The 14,855-nt window shown below is 38.9% G+C and overlaps 1 protein-coding gene across 3 annotated transcripts in view; it reads left to right on the forward strand.

Moving 5' to 3' along the window:
- Window positions 1–287: 287 nt before the first annotated feature.
- The window catches only part of ABCD3 (ATP binding cassette subfamily D member 3), a 32,665-nt gene continuing 18,097 nt past the window's right edge, over window positions 288–14,855 (forward strand). For 2 of the 3 annotated variants that reach the window (XM_074906601.1, XM_074906602.1), the window contains exons 1-2: window positions 288–504; window positions 13,982–14,018. In XM_074906601.1, the coding sequence (XP_074762702.1) occupies window positions 392–504; window positions 13,982–14,018 (150 nt within the window). In that variant the 5' untranslated portion in view covers window positions 288–391. Of the gene's footprint in view, window positions 505–13,981; window positions 14,019–14,412; window positions 14,432–14,855 lie in introns of those variants that run through there. The other variant, XM_074906603.1, reaches the window with a different exon arrangement.

A 14,855-nucleotide genomic window follows, 5' to 3' on the forward strand; every position in this document is an offset into this window, starting at 1 on the left:
GATGCCTGAGAAAATTAAAACGCAGGGTGAGGCGCCGCGGGGGAGGTTCGGCGGCTCCGCGCCTCAGCCCGACCTCCTGGCGAGGGCAGCCGGCGGCAGGCTCGGCCCAGCCCCACTGGCGCAGGACGAGACGCCCCTTTCCTTTCGCCTGCCCCGGGGGCGCGGCCGCTGGCGTAGGAGGTGGGGAATGCGCGTTAATTACTGCTGCCCCCGTTGCACAACCTGCCCGCGCCGTCGCTCCCCAGGCGAAGCCCCGCGCGGCTCGGTGCGGGCCGTCCCGGCCCGTCCCGTCGGCGGAGGAGAGGGCGGCCGAGCCCCGCCCCCTCCCGGCATTCTCTGCGCCGGCTCGGCTCGGCTCGGCTCGGCTCGGCTCCGCGGCTGCACTCGCACCATGGCCGCCTACAGCAAGTACCTCACTGTGCGCCATTCCGCCATCGCCGGGGCTGCCGCCGCCTGCGCGCTCCTCTGCCTGCTCAACAAGCGGCGGGCGGCGGCCCAGCACGGGTGAGTGGGGAGGGTCGGGGCCGGCGAGCGGCGGGGCCGGGGCCAGGCCTGGGGCGAGAGGGGCGCCGGTGTCCGGCTGCAGTGCGAGGCTGTGAGGCCGGGGCCGGCGGGAGCTGCGGCCGCCCTCATCGGCTCTGGGCCTGACGGAGGGGCAGCCCCGTCCCCGCTGTTACGGGGCGCTGCTGCCCTTCCCTCCTCCCGGGGAGGTGGCTCCTGCGGAGAGGGGTCAGGCTGCTTTCCCCTCCCGCCTTCCCTGAGGTGGAGTCGGTGCCGCTCGCGCGAGTTTCCGGCCACCGCCACCTTCTTACTCAAATTATATGCGTTTTCTTCATTTTCCCGACTGTGAACTACTAGTAACGAGCAGTTGACTTCTAGGGATGTCCTAGGACGCCTGATCTGCATAGGCAAATAATGGGCCCCAGCTGTTGCTTTAACGCTGCCGTGTGGCAGTAAGGTACACGGATAAGAAATTCACAGAGGTAGTTACTGGTTATGTTGTCTGTGAGGATGCCTTACTGGTATATGTGTGCTAGGGTGTATATTTGTTAATCTATGAAGCACTTGGGTACCGTAAGGTGTGGCAGATAAAGAATATACCTCAGACTCCATTCTTTGATGATTTTTAGTGTGGTTTTGGCTGTAGATTATTGATCATGTGCTGAAGACCCAGTATGTTACACCAGTACAGTTAGATATTTGTGTAGTCGCTGCAGACTTAACTCTGGTGCTAGATGGTGAAATGGATTTACTCAACAGGCTGGTAATAATGTACCTGTCATTAGGCAGCAGTCCAGTTCTTTTTTACCTAGTTCCTTTCATGCACACGATATTTTCAAAAGCTTCATGAAGTCAGGTAATTCTGTCATATAACATGTCAGAAATTGTCATGCTGCTGACAATTTATGCATTTGCCACCTTACATTGTTTACACGAGAATATAAACAGGAAGATCACAAACTATTGCTGAGAATCGCTCTTCTATCAAACTTGTAGGGAGGGATGATATTTTTCAGGTATATCTGCTTATTTTAGTGAAATACCATTGTAAAAAATGAGAAAAGCTATATAGAACATAAAAACGGTGAGCTGGGAGAGTTACTGACAAGGTAGTGTAAGGTTTTCACACTTAGTATATTATAATGGTGTTTGTAAGAAAGAATAGGCCATGCAGATGTTCTGGGAACATCTTCGTTTTAATTCAGATCAAGAGTATTGTTTTAAAGTGAATCTCCCGATTATCCATGTTTACCTTGCTCTGCCTCCAAGGAGTGACCTTGGAGCACACAAACTAGATTATGTTCAGATCGAAGCACATCTTTAAATGTAGATGCAAGTCCAGTGTAGTTTTGAAGTGTATTTAGTATATCCCCACTACTGGTAGCATTCAGTTGACAGGAGCAGGCTAGTACTTGTCCAGAGTAATCTCCATATCCCTGAAATAAATATAATGTGGGTTCTGGGTTGACCCCATAAACTGTTTTGTTTGCAAAACTTCTGATGTTGATCTGTACGACTTGACAGTGGCTATGCATCTGTTAGCTTGAGAGTCAACACGTTGAAAGTGAGTGTATGCCTTAATGCTGAAGACTATAGTTGGAGTGTGTCCTTTCAGTATGATTCTTTGATTTTGCTTGGTACAGCGTTAAAAATATGGGGCATTCATATATATTAGGTGGACCAAACACTACTGCAAGATTAGTGAGAATTGGAAAGTGAAGATAGTTTATGAATTATGTTGCAGCTAAATCAGCAGTTGACTGGAGTTGTGAGATCCTGACCTGATCTGTCCCTTTTCCTCTATCTGTACTGCAGTCCTTCTGATACCTCATCCTTTACTTCTGTCATCTTCCTCTCTCAAGCCATTTTGCATTCGCAAATCTGTTAGAAATGCAGTTGCTAAAATAAATACCGTGCTTTCAGACGATTGTTCCACTTGTTCTTATGTGGTTCTTTCTTTACACTTTCGAGTCCCTCTGCAGTTTAGGTCTGTCTTACTACTGATACTGTATTGTGGCCATAGATTCCAAACTTGTAACATCCAATATTCGGTTGTTTCATTAATAGCTGTGCTGCTGCTTGAATACTATTTTTGAGGATGGGTTTTGCCCACTGGTCTTCATTCTTTTGTCCATGTTTCCCTTGGGGCAGACAGGACCTTACAGAATGCTACCTATCAAGACTTGGCAGTAGGTAAGCTACATTGCCTATGCCACCAGCCTAGACAAAAGCATCCAGTTATTACCATTGCCTCATCCTCCTTTAGTCTCATTAGTTCATGTATCATTAATTTCTTAATGCTTTGTTGCGAATGTAAATTATAGCATACTTTTGGGAATCATTGTCATTGTGCCAAATCTTCATGTATTCCAGCATACTTGTGCTGGTATATGATGCTGACATATAATAATAAGTGGTAAACCTTTCTGCAGTAATAATAAAATCTTCAGGGCCTGATGTACCCTCTAATTTGTGTGTTATATTTCTCTCTGCCTCTTTGAGAAGAGGGAGAAATTGGGAGGCTGTCTTAAATCTGTTTACTTATTTCTGTGGAGAAGAATTTCACTTGCCAATCTAGATAGTCTGGAAGAGGACTGGTAGTACATCTGTTTCTTGAGGTTAACTGAGTAAAATATGGGAGGAATAGTGGTGATTTAGTTTTATATGCTTGAATTCCTTCATTAACCTTGGTATATAGTGCCTGAAAATGTTGTGTCATGTTAGTGTGAGATGAATTTCAGCTTCTTGAGTTCTGGAGGGTGAAATTGTAGTTTTGATCTTCCAAAGGGCAAAGGTGAATTTGCAGACTTGAATATAAATGGCAAAACACTGGCCTCAACATGCAAGTGAACCCTGGAAGTGTTCTAGTGCAACTGTAAACTTTACCTTTTTATTTCCTCTCATAGTTAATTTAAGAATACACACTTATGTATACATACTCCTAATACTTCTATGTTCAGAATAAAGTAGGCTACTGTATCATGTTTTCTTGGAATAACTGTCTGCTTTGTGTGCTTTATTTTAAGTTTTGATGGAGTGACAGTAAGAGTTCAGTATTACTGCTGGCTAAAGTTGGAAAGTAACATATAAGTTTAAAAAATTCTTTTAGCAAATCAAATGTGTTTGTGTAACAAAAGTTATAAAGACTTTTCATATTGAGTGTGTTAATTTTGATATAGAATAATCAGTTAAAGAAGTGATAGCAGGAAGGAAAGAGGAGGCAACTTTCACCTACTTTTCTACTGTCAGACAATAGGGGCAAGGTCCAGTACAACTCATTTCAAGTAGTAATGTATGAATAATTAAGCTGTATATGTTATGCTAACCTACCTTAGTAGGTCAAAGATCACTTAATTAGTGCTAGCTGGATTACTCACAGATGTTCTTCTGTAAAACCTATTGCATCACTCATCAGTTTTGCGGAACTGAGAGGCGGTATCACTTGCAGTTTATAATATATTTTAGCCACCGTTTTCTAAAATCCTCCAAAATTGAATGACATAGAACTGTTTGCTTATAGTAACTTGTTAGTGTTCCATGCTACTTCCTTGGAGTAAAGCATGGAAAGCAAAATGCAGTTTCTCTATTTAAGTCCTCAAAAAGTCTGTTTCCTTGGAAAAAATTTCTTCTTGGGAGGGGGGAAGTTGTTATATGTAAATGAAATTATGACTTCAGTTGTATTATTTGGGTTTTTAAAGAATTATAAGAAGTTGTCTTGTTTGAAAAAGTACATTATCCTGGGTATATGAGGCAGGGAAAACCAGTCATGACTTTAATCCATCATGAACTGTTCCTGCAAACAAAGAGACTCCAGCACTGATAATCAGTGTCTTGACAGTTGAAAATGTTGATTCCATTTAGGGAAATGACTTGTAAAATCTGTTTTAAAGGCCAGTGGTTCTATTTTTTCCTTTCTTGAGTATTAGCAAAAGGTTTATAGAGTAGAAGAATGAAGGAAGACCAGCAGAAGTCAGGTCAGTATTCTTTGTACTTTGTCCTCTGCCAGTTAGAATAATGAAAACAAAAAAAAGTTTAATGCTCAAGACTTTGTTGCTGAGCAAGGTATGAAAAGACTAATTTTTCTTTTTGGAATGGATTTCTCTCTCTCTTTTTTAATTATTTTTTTTTTTATTTTTCCCAAGTAGTAACATATATTGAAATAAAACTTTGAACCGATCTTTACTATTTTCCTAAATAATGTTTTGTGCTGTAATACAAGTACTGTCTGGTTGTATGCAAACACAAACAACAAATGTTTCTCTTTTAACAGCTGCTGTTACCAGAGTATAGCAGTTTGTTGCTACGGATTGCTATTTTAATTGAACACAGATGATCTCAACCTTAGTGACAATGCATGAGTGAGGGTTATAGTTCATATTTATGTCATATTACAAAAAATCACCAAAACTGTTCAGATGCTGGACTCTTCTTTACCTCCTTGCCCCCTAGCCTTTACATTTCTGCTTTGGTTCACCTAAACATCATAGTTCTTTAAACACTAAATCTGTATTAATATAAACACTCAAAAAGATGGTAAATGTTGAAATAGGGTTATACAGGATAGTATTGCAAAACGAAAAAAAAGCCTGTAATGTAGAGCACATGTAAAATAAAATTAAGTTCTGTGTTACCTTTCACCCACAAAAATCTAATACCATGTCTGTTTTATGAGTTTTGTTTGGAATATTAGACGTTACTGCCTTAAACAAGAAGCAGGAGAATATTTGCTTAAGATTTGATTGCTTCAAAAAACCTTAAGGGGTGTAGCATAAACAAGCAGGATATTGTCTGTTATCCCTCTAGTGAGAATTGTTCCTGAATATCCATGTAGTTTAAAATGAGGTACTTGCACAAGTATAGAATGAACTTGGATTACTTTCAAAAAGAAGGTATTTAACTCATACAGCTTTCTGCTGGGAGAAGGGACTGAAAGGAGTAATAGAAGGTAATTAGTGTAAACAGCAAGATTAGGGAAGGGGCATAAACAGAATGGAGTTAGTGGGAAGGATTTGTAGTATATGGAAAGGTGACAAAAGATTTTTAGAATCCGCTCCCGGATACACTGGCCTTTCCTGTCACCCAGCTGTGTCCATTAGAGTCCAAGAGGATGCTAGGGTATGGACATTTTAATTTTGTATAAATTGAACTTCTGAAACCCAAGTGTTTGGCATCCCTCCTGTGGAGGTAAAAAAAAAGCATAAGGGAAGAGCAATGTATGCTTGGGGCTTTAGAGGTTAGACATGCCTAAAGCAAGAGGAAAGGCTCATTTGAGTTGAGAGAGGTCTACAGAGTTGTTGACATAGTGTATATCAAGTAGGGTTTTACACAGTTCATCTTAAGTGACACCTGACCTGTGCACTTGCCTGTCAGTGGGCTTCTCAGCCTTTTTTTTCCTGTCAAAGTGGAAGTAGATGTTCTACTTATATCACTGGCTGGACTGCCCATGAACCTACAGTTTGGTGACTGATGTAAGTACGATCAGACATGATAGACACGTTCAAACTTGGATGAGCTTTCAGATATAACACAGAAGTTTCAACATAGCAAGTGGCAGTTGTAACTTGAAGTAAGTCATGCATTTCTATTCAGTTTTTGTATATTTAGTTTATTATTTTCTTTTATTAGTTTGCCTCTTTAGGTTCTGAAGATGTTTGTGTGAGTCTTGCTAGTGTGCTTTGCATGAAGGGAGCTGTTCTAATCCCCCATGACTGACAAGAAGGGTGAAATTACATTGCTGCAGATTAATGGACTGATTGCATGTATGTTAAAGCTTTAAAGGGAACCTGTGCTGCTTTGTGAAAAGGTGGCAGGTGTAAAAAAAACCCCAAACAACCCAACAACTAACCCCCCAAAAAAACCCTAAACCTCTATGCAGCTACATTAAAGTAGGTTTATCCTGAACGTGACTGTTCAGTCCACTAGTTGCTGTATGTGCACTAGCATTTAAAAAAACCAAAACAAACAAGAGACAAAACATCCAGATAGGATTACTAGAAAATGCATCTAAAAATCTGATCTTGTAGAAAAACCTGCCTGTGGCTCAGAAAACCTGTGTTCAGCTGGAGGGTATGGAGACAGGAGAAACCAGATGACTCAGCCCTACTCCTAGCATTCAGACTGCCTTTGTTTTGGGCCTGGATAGTTAATTAGTGGTTTCTGTCTTATTAAGTTGCATAAAATGATTGCTGTCTAAGCCAAGATCTAGTGTGTGTGTACGGTGTGAAGCTATTTTCTTTTTCACTTTTCAGGGAACTAGCTAGAAGTCTTCTTCCAATTATCCATAAGGGACTGCTCAGGCCAGAGGACAAGCTTGTGGAAAGACTAATAGATCTAAGGTTTTTCTTTACATGTAACTTTGTTATTGAGGTGCAGACTTATACTGAGACTTATAATTTCCTCTGCAACAGTTCTGCTTTGCCTTATCTAACGTTTGTGAAAACTTTTTGAACTTGAGCAATTCAGAGCCTCAGCTTGCAGTGATATAGCTATCTCTGACCTCAGAGTCCCCTTCTTGGTTGCCTGAATGCATTCCCCTCATTATTTTGGTTATGCTGCAACTAGCTACCAACCTAGAGCCAAGAAATTGTGCTCTTGGTTTCTGTGTGTGCTCAGGGTGTACTGTGTAAATGGGCATGCTTTTGGACTGTGCCCAGGTTTTTGAGTAAGGTTACTGCCCTTGACCTGAAATAACTGTACTGTTGCTGCGTTCCTCTGTGTGGGGTATGCAGTATGAAGCTACATCTGCTAATGAGTGTGCTTATGAGCAACACTATGCAGCTCTCCTTATAGCTGTTATTTCTTCACACTGTAACAAGATACACTGTTGCCTTCCATCTTCAGTCATTTGAATTGTGTTCTATCTTTACAATGTCTCAGTAGTATCTTGTCTGCAAAGCTACCTTGAAAACTGCATGAATAATCATGAACTATTACAAAATAATTATCTTGCGTGTTTTTTTTTAAAGGTATGGGAATTGCCCAGCGCCATTCTAGAATGTAAGGTCTGCAAGATACAAATACAAAGGTTGCGTAGAGGTAATAACTCTCTGAAAAGATCCACTAACTGAAACAGATACTCTTCTTTTGCACTAGTTTGAGCAGAAGCTATTCATCCTACTCTACAGAAGGAAGGTAGCATGACCTGAAATTTCTTCCTTTTTGTTTTTGCAGTTAAGTACAGCATAACATTTTCAAACCCTGATTTCCTTTTCACCTGTCATTAAACTGAAATCTTGCTTATCTCTCTCTTCATCTGCAGTCCTTGTTATGCTTAGCTCAGTGTAGATTGCTTCCACTGAACTTTGTACTGGAGGGAGACAGGTATTTCTAAAGACAGTAAACCTTTAACTTTTTCCTGTTCGCTAGTAAATACCGCAGAACTAGTAGTATTCCTGAAACCTTTGAATAACTAGACTCAAGGGCCTCCTGGAGGCTTTTCCTAGTTCCTCAAATCACTTTCTTCCTCATTACTGTTGAGGATAATCCTTTTTGAGTAGCCACTATTGTTGCATGTTTCTTTAGAGAGAATAGCTTCACTGGTACAGAGATAGAGTTAAACCCAAAGACTGAGTGTTGTGACCAACACTTATTTGGAGACTGAAACTGCATGGTATTATCATCAAGTTTTCTGCCTCCCCTCTTGTGCTGTGCTGCTGGCCTCAAAGTAGGATCAGCTGCCAAATGCCTGTACAAAGTCCTGAAACTATTAATTTCTTTAAAACATCTTGCTGGTTTTGGCTGATCTTGTTTCTTGATGTTGGGGAAGGGTATTTTGTTGTATTGCCAACTATCTATTAGGTAAGTACTTGCCTATTTACTTATCTTTAGCAAGTTGCTATTCAGTTACCATGCATGGGTGAATGAAAAGATTGGTGTAGCTGTGCCATCCCAGTATTGCTAATACCTTTCTTTGCTTGTTGCATGTATGTTTGCTGTAAAAGCTCTGTGTGGTTAAATAATAGGTAGCAGGCTACATCTGAGATTCAGCTTTTACTAAAACTTCTTCAGGTGATACATATCCCATTATATCTCTAGCCTGTTCATGGGTTTTGTTTTGTGTTTTTTTTCAGAAAAAAATACTTTTAGAATGATTTAGGAGGTCACTTTATCCAAGTGTCTGCTCAAAGCAGGATCTGAATTCAGACCAGGTTGTTGAGGGCTTTGTGCGTTCAGATCTTGAAAACATCCAATGACAGATTCCACCATCTTTGGACAATTTATTGCAATGCTCTGTTATTGTAATGGTGATTTTTCTAATTTTTAATTTTTTTTTCTTTTATATCCAGTTAGAATCTCCCCAGTCACTTCATCTGTTGTCTCTCTTTCTTGTGCTGTGTGCCCCTGTAAAGAGTCTGGCTCTGTCTCCGCAGTGGCCTCTGAGGTAATGGAAAGCTGCTATTAGGTTAGGTTCTCCTAGTGCTGCTTTTTCTCCAGGATGATAAAGCTCTCTTCCCTCAGCTGCTTCGTACAGAGCTAGTGTTCCATCCTCTTGAGCATCTTGATGGCCCTCTGCTGAACCTGCTCAAGTTCATCAATTTTATTTTTTATACTGGGGGTCCATCAACAATCATAGTATTTCCTGTCATAAATGGTAACCTTCCTTAGGAGTGTCTAAGACATTGCTGTAGTTAAGAGTGGCTTTTCATGTACACCTATTGTAGTCACTGAAGTATTAGTTTGATTTCAGTCTGACTTTAAACACTGTGAGCACAGAGGATCATTTTGAAAGAATGCTTTGTTTTGATTAGCACAAAGGTAGCAGTCAGAGGAAACACCATTAAAATTGATGTAGATTAAACTCATGCTGATCTTTATATTTTATTACCATAGATGGTCTCATGAAGCAGATGAAAGTTGTTGGTTTTTTACTTATTATTATTTTAATAGGACTTAGTCTTTATAGAAGCTCCTTCTCCCCCTGTGCCCAATATAGAGGAAGATTTTTACAGAATTACTTAGTCTAGGTATTCTGGAAGTCTATTCCATAGATTGATGATCTGAATCAGAAGTACTTTGTATCTCACTCCATGTGATTTGTTCTTGGCTTTCTGTTCTGCATTGCTGCAGAGGGGTTGCTGCATTGATCATGGTGATCTGTGGATGAAGTCCTGATTTTGAAAGTAGAATTTGATTTACTAATTGCTTTAAAATTTAAGCCTGAGACTATGTAAATTTGGAGAAAGACTTGACTAGTGTAATAGTAATACCTGCTGTATATAATTAAGACTTCTAATGTAAAAATTGTAAAGAAACTATGCAGAAACACTTTTAAAGTGTTCTTTTGTCTTGGAATATTCTGTGTTCCTATCCTTATCCAAAACTATTATCCAAATAAAGACTCAGAAATATTTTAGTACCATAATTTAAATCTTTTTTCTATATATTGTTTGGGTAACCCTTTTCAAAAACCTCACCATCCCTCCCTGCCTGTGAGGGCATGAAGGAAGCTCAAAAGTGAGTCTTCCCATCATCTACTTGCTACTTAATGAATCTGTTATTTCATTACTGTATTAGCAGGTCTTTTTTCATAAATCCCTGGCAGTAAACTTAGTTTCATTCAGGCATCTTCTATGTGGAAAAACTGAAAAGCAAGCTGACCTTGGGGAAGAGTTAAGTTAGGTAATTTTGCTACACAACTCTGTATTTTATTGGTACAGTAAGAGCTTGGAAGAAAGGTAGCTTTTATATTTCCACAGGTTGTATTATTTCAGAAATAAATTAGAGCAGTTCAGTATAAGAGTTTTTGTGTAGTTTTGAGTAAATATTACTGTATTAATTTGTGCTTGACTCCTTCTTTCAAAATACTCTCAGCATATGTAAACTGTCATAGTTCAGTTTAAAATTGCATTATTATTTTTAAGATGCAGTTAGGCATTTGTAAATTCAAAAATGTGGTAATTTAGTTTCCTGGATAAGATTGTTTTAGGATGTATGCCTTTTTTTTTTTTCTTGCCATCAAGTCATCTTTCAAATATTTGTTCTTGTAGTCTTTGTCACCATATCTTGTTTTTGTTTGGTCACCTAAAGCAAGGTCCTCTGTTCTCTTAGTATGTGTAATGTAACTATTGAATTATGTTTGATAAAATCTAATGCCTCAGGTGAACTGATGGCTGGAAGTAAAAAAGCAACCCAAATCCAGGGAAGGGCAGGAGAAAAATCTCAGGGCTTTCTGCTATAGTAGGAAAAGGGAGGAAATGAATGGTGAACTGTCACTGCGCAGTTCTGATCTTGAGGTAGAGAGGGACAGAAATGTGTTCCCTGTGGGACATGTTTCACAACACTACTGAATCTAGTGCTATTCTCATTCAGACTGTATGAAAGTTGTTTTTACTTTGGTATCTTCAGTTGTCACAGCCAGTCCAGCTTCAGCCACATACACACTCAGGGAAGGGTTTCATTGTGAGTACCTTGTGATGAAGTGAGAATAACTCTATGAAGATTCTAAAGTAGAGCTATTCTGAAATTTCATAGGAGCTGCCTGAATTGTAGTAACATTGATTGAATAAGCATATGATGAATTGTACTGACCTGAGCTGTATCATAGCTGTTACCTTGCCACATCATCAAGTCAAGCATGAGTAGTGCTTGAGCTTCAAGGCAGTCCTGTGATAATAAAAAGCACAGTTAACTCAAAGTGGAGAGCAATACGTGTGGATAGGGTAATCACTAAAGCTAACATTGCAGTAAAAGGCAGCCTTATGTTTCTGTTCCAAGCAGTCCATGTGCTGTGCTGCTCAACAATGGCCCTTATACCAGAGGATTATATTTGCAGTAGAGAATCTGGACAGCATATAGCACTTAACCTTCCTTCACCACTAAGGCTTGTGATGCTACAGCATGAAGTAAATGAGAGGTCAGGAATAATAGAGGGCTTGAATCTATTCCAAATGTTAGAGCTCTCTGCTGTAACCAGATAGTCTTGTTGTATTCTTGCTGACTAATTGAGGGTGTTATTTAGTCTTCAAATTCAATGAGAATGCAACCACAATTATCACCAAAATAAGTTCTACAGTAGTATAATGGAGCCTGGAGTAGTGCCAGTAGGTATCAGACTGAAAAAATGAGACTCTTGAAGGAAAGGTTGTGCAGTAGTCAGCCTGTGGAAATTTTATTCCAGGAAGAACTATGGCAAGGTTTTCTGTTGCAAGTAAAATGGTTTTACTTATTAAAATAACAATGGTTTACTTTTTTTAATAGCAAAAGCAACACTTTTGGTGCTGTGTAGCCCCATTTATTTTTCTGTTTCTAGATAATCCATACTTCTTAGATGATTGCTTTGAGGAAGTATTAGTATTATTGAAGTATTAGTCTTGTTTTGAGTTTGCGTTATTTTTTTTTTTTAGAAAAAGAGAACAAAACATTGTTAAAGTTCTTTGTTAGGTTTTGAATTTACTAATACTTGATTTTTATCTCAAGCTTCATAAATATAAATTCTAATTAAATGTGAGTTCACAATTAAATAGAAGATCACTATTTCTGAACAGTCCTTTTTCTTTAATGGATAATCAATTTCTACTCGGTTCACCAGTTTCAGCTGCTGAATTTCTGTATGTAGGAAAAAATGCATGAATAAGTACATCAAAGGTGTTCAACTGCCAGAATAATTCCAGGCCTTATGTTCTTAATATATTACTGTTTTAATGTATTCACTTCTGATCATTTTAAAGCTGAAATAGTTGTGTATTATGAGTGTTGTGACTTCAAACATTGGCAGGCCTTGAAGCAACAAAGCTAGGAATTATTATAGCATATCTGGAAGAGCAACATAGTTTTATTTTGCATCACAGCAAGTCATGAGTCATCTAGGGAAATGCCCACACAGTTTGATAACAACTTATTCACACTGAAGAATACTGTTTTTCTGCTAGTCCCAAACCAGATGTGATTGGTCTGATCCATACTCAAGGACAACTTTAAAAAATAGGTCAGTCTTTTGTACTTTGAAAAGTTACAAGATGTATTCAGGAGTGTGTTGTACCAGTAGTACATTGCTCCTATGTCACCAGGATGTAGTCTCTAACTAGATTGTTTCTTAGACTTTGCACACTGTTACTATTTCTGCAGACATACTTCCATCATATCCTGATTAAATGTTATATCTCTTCTGAACTTCTAGTAAATTATTCTCCCCCAATCTGCCCTCTGCTGCCCTTCATGTTCTTTGTTCTGTCTTTTGCACAAGTAGTCTGACAAGATTTTTATCTTCTCCTCTCAGGCTTTCATCTCATCATTACCTTTAATTAAGTTCTTGTTAAACTGGCATCTCTCCCTTCTCACTTTCATGGTCTCCTCCTTCCCTTCTTTTCTCATATTCTTCTGCTACATTGCCTCTTCCTTCCATAATAATTACTTCTTTTCACTGGTCACTGACATTCATAGTTCTTTCTAATAATCGTAAATAGGCATGGTTTCATCCTAGATATTTTCTTTGCAGAGCTTAAAAGCACAAGTGTGAAATGATGTTGATAAAGTTGTGGGATAACTGGTTGTGTGGCAGCCTGCAGTTTTGATGTAGGTAGGAGCCTTGCCTTTCATAGTTTCTGCTTCCCTGTAATTTTCTAGGTGCTGTCTCAAAAGTATATGAATACTGTAGTCTTAATGCAGCATGCTCTTAATGTTTTAGTATGATGGTTGAGAAATAGTAGGTTACAATTTAACATGGTTAGCTGTCCCTTTTAAACTACATAAATACTTCATCTGCTTATCTGAAGCTTGAATGTTCAGAAAGGAAGCTAGAACTTAGAAACAAGCTAGAACTGTCTTATATCAGCTTGCCTTTCTTAAGAGGAGAGGAAGGAGAATAGCATTGTAATTTTGAATGTTTGTTTAGCAGTAGTTGATAAATACTTTTCCTCTAACTGTTCTGTAAAATGTAAGGGAAGGGAAAAGGACAGAATAAAAACTAGCTCCCTTTCCAGTGCATGCCTTTGCAGGAACCTGGTTTCACAGGATCTGACCTTTTTTCCCCTGCAGCGCATACTTATGAACAAATAATATTTATATATAGTAAAATGTGTTATTTGAAAGTCAACTGTAATGCAAAACAAATCTGTTTGGCTTATGTAGGTAGTGCAAAACATCAAAGTTGGATTGCTTGGATTGCTGAGTCTGCTTTGGTGTAGTTTTTGTATGTGGTCAGTGGAACCATGTGGCCATGCTTGCAAAGTATATGCGAGGAAACACAAAACACTAGGAGTTCATGGTACAGAAGCCAAGGCAAAGAAAAACTCGGAGGTGGAAGAGGGAGGTTTAGTTTCCCTACATGAAACTGAACACTGAAAGGAGTAGGGTGTCATTGAAGTTGTATAAAAAACCCACATAAGTTTGTCATAAAAGGTAGTCCTACTGTGAAGGCATTGTACTGCTTTGAAAGAAATAGGGATATAATCCCAAGATTTCCTTTTTGTCTCTTCTGTGTAGAGATCAAGACAAATAAATGTGTGTTAATAACAAGCAAAATACTATATTTTTTCCTCTACAGTAAAAGAAGTGGAAAACAAGCATTGCAGAACAATGAGGTAATTCTTTCTTCATGTAATCTTTTTAATAATTTTAAATAGTGGGAATTTTTTTAACTTTAAGTCTCATAATTGTAGTTTTATTTTGGACAGAATGATGGCTATGGTGCAAATGTCATTTGATACTTTCAGACTTGCATTGGTGAAACAAATGGAAGAATCAGGTTAATCAGATGTGGCTGAAGTTTGACTGCATAATATGTGCTTGATGAGTGCCATGTGCTTTTTCATCTCTTTGTCCTTTATGAATGTTTAAGGACTAGTGGTGTAAGTTTGGCTGTATGTGTAACAACAAACAGTTGCCTGTAGATTTGATATGACTTGTATTTGCTTCTTATTTAAAAGAAAAAAAGTATGGAAGAAGGTGCAGAGTCTGGCAATTTCTAAAAAGCACTTCAGACTTCTTGTAGGAGGTTTGTAATTTCCCTGGTCTTTTGTATTTTTGTCAGTTAATTTATTTGAAAATAGTATGTTATAGCCCTTTAAGTCCAAGTTTTTGCTTAATTTTCAATAAAATATGACAGTTATCCCAAAGGACAGAGCCCATGATTAGAAATATTGGGTAATATGATGGTATGAATCGATAATGAAAAGTTAAGGCTTGCATTGGATAAAGGTGTATGCAAGCATCATGTTAGCTTCTAGCCAGGCCTTGACTGCACTGTATGTCATAAACACTTGTATTCTCCGTAATTATACCTATGTGTAAAGATTGTAACTAGCTTTCTTTTAGCCATGTTGGGTATAATTATACTGAATGAGGAATTAAGGAAAAAAACTGGTAAAGAAGATTCTAGAATTAACATAAGTGCAACACAGTAGAAATGGGGAAGAGAT

This window comes from Athene noctua, chromosome 5 (assembly GCF_965140245.1).
Source record: "Athene noctua chromosome 5, bAthNoc1.hap1.1, whole genome shotgun sequence".
In the NCBI taxonomy this organism is placed as follows: Eukaryota; Metazoa; Chordata; class Aves; order Strigiformes; family Strigidae; genus Athene; species Athene noctua.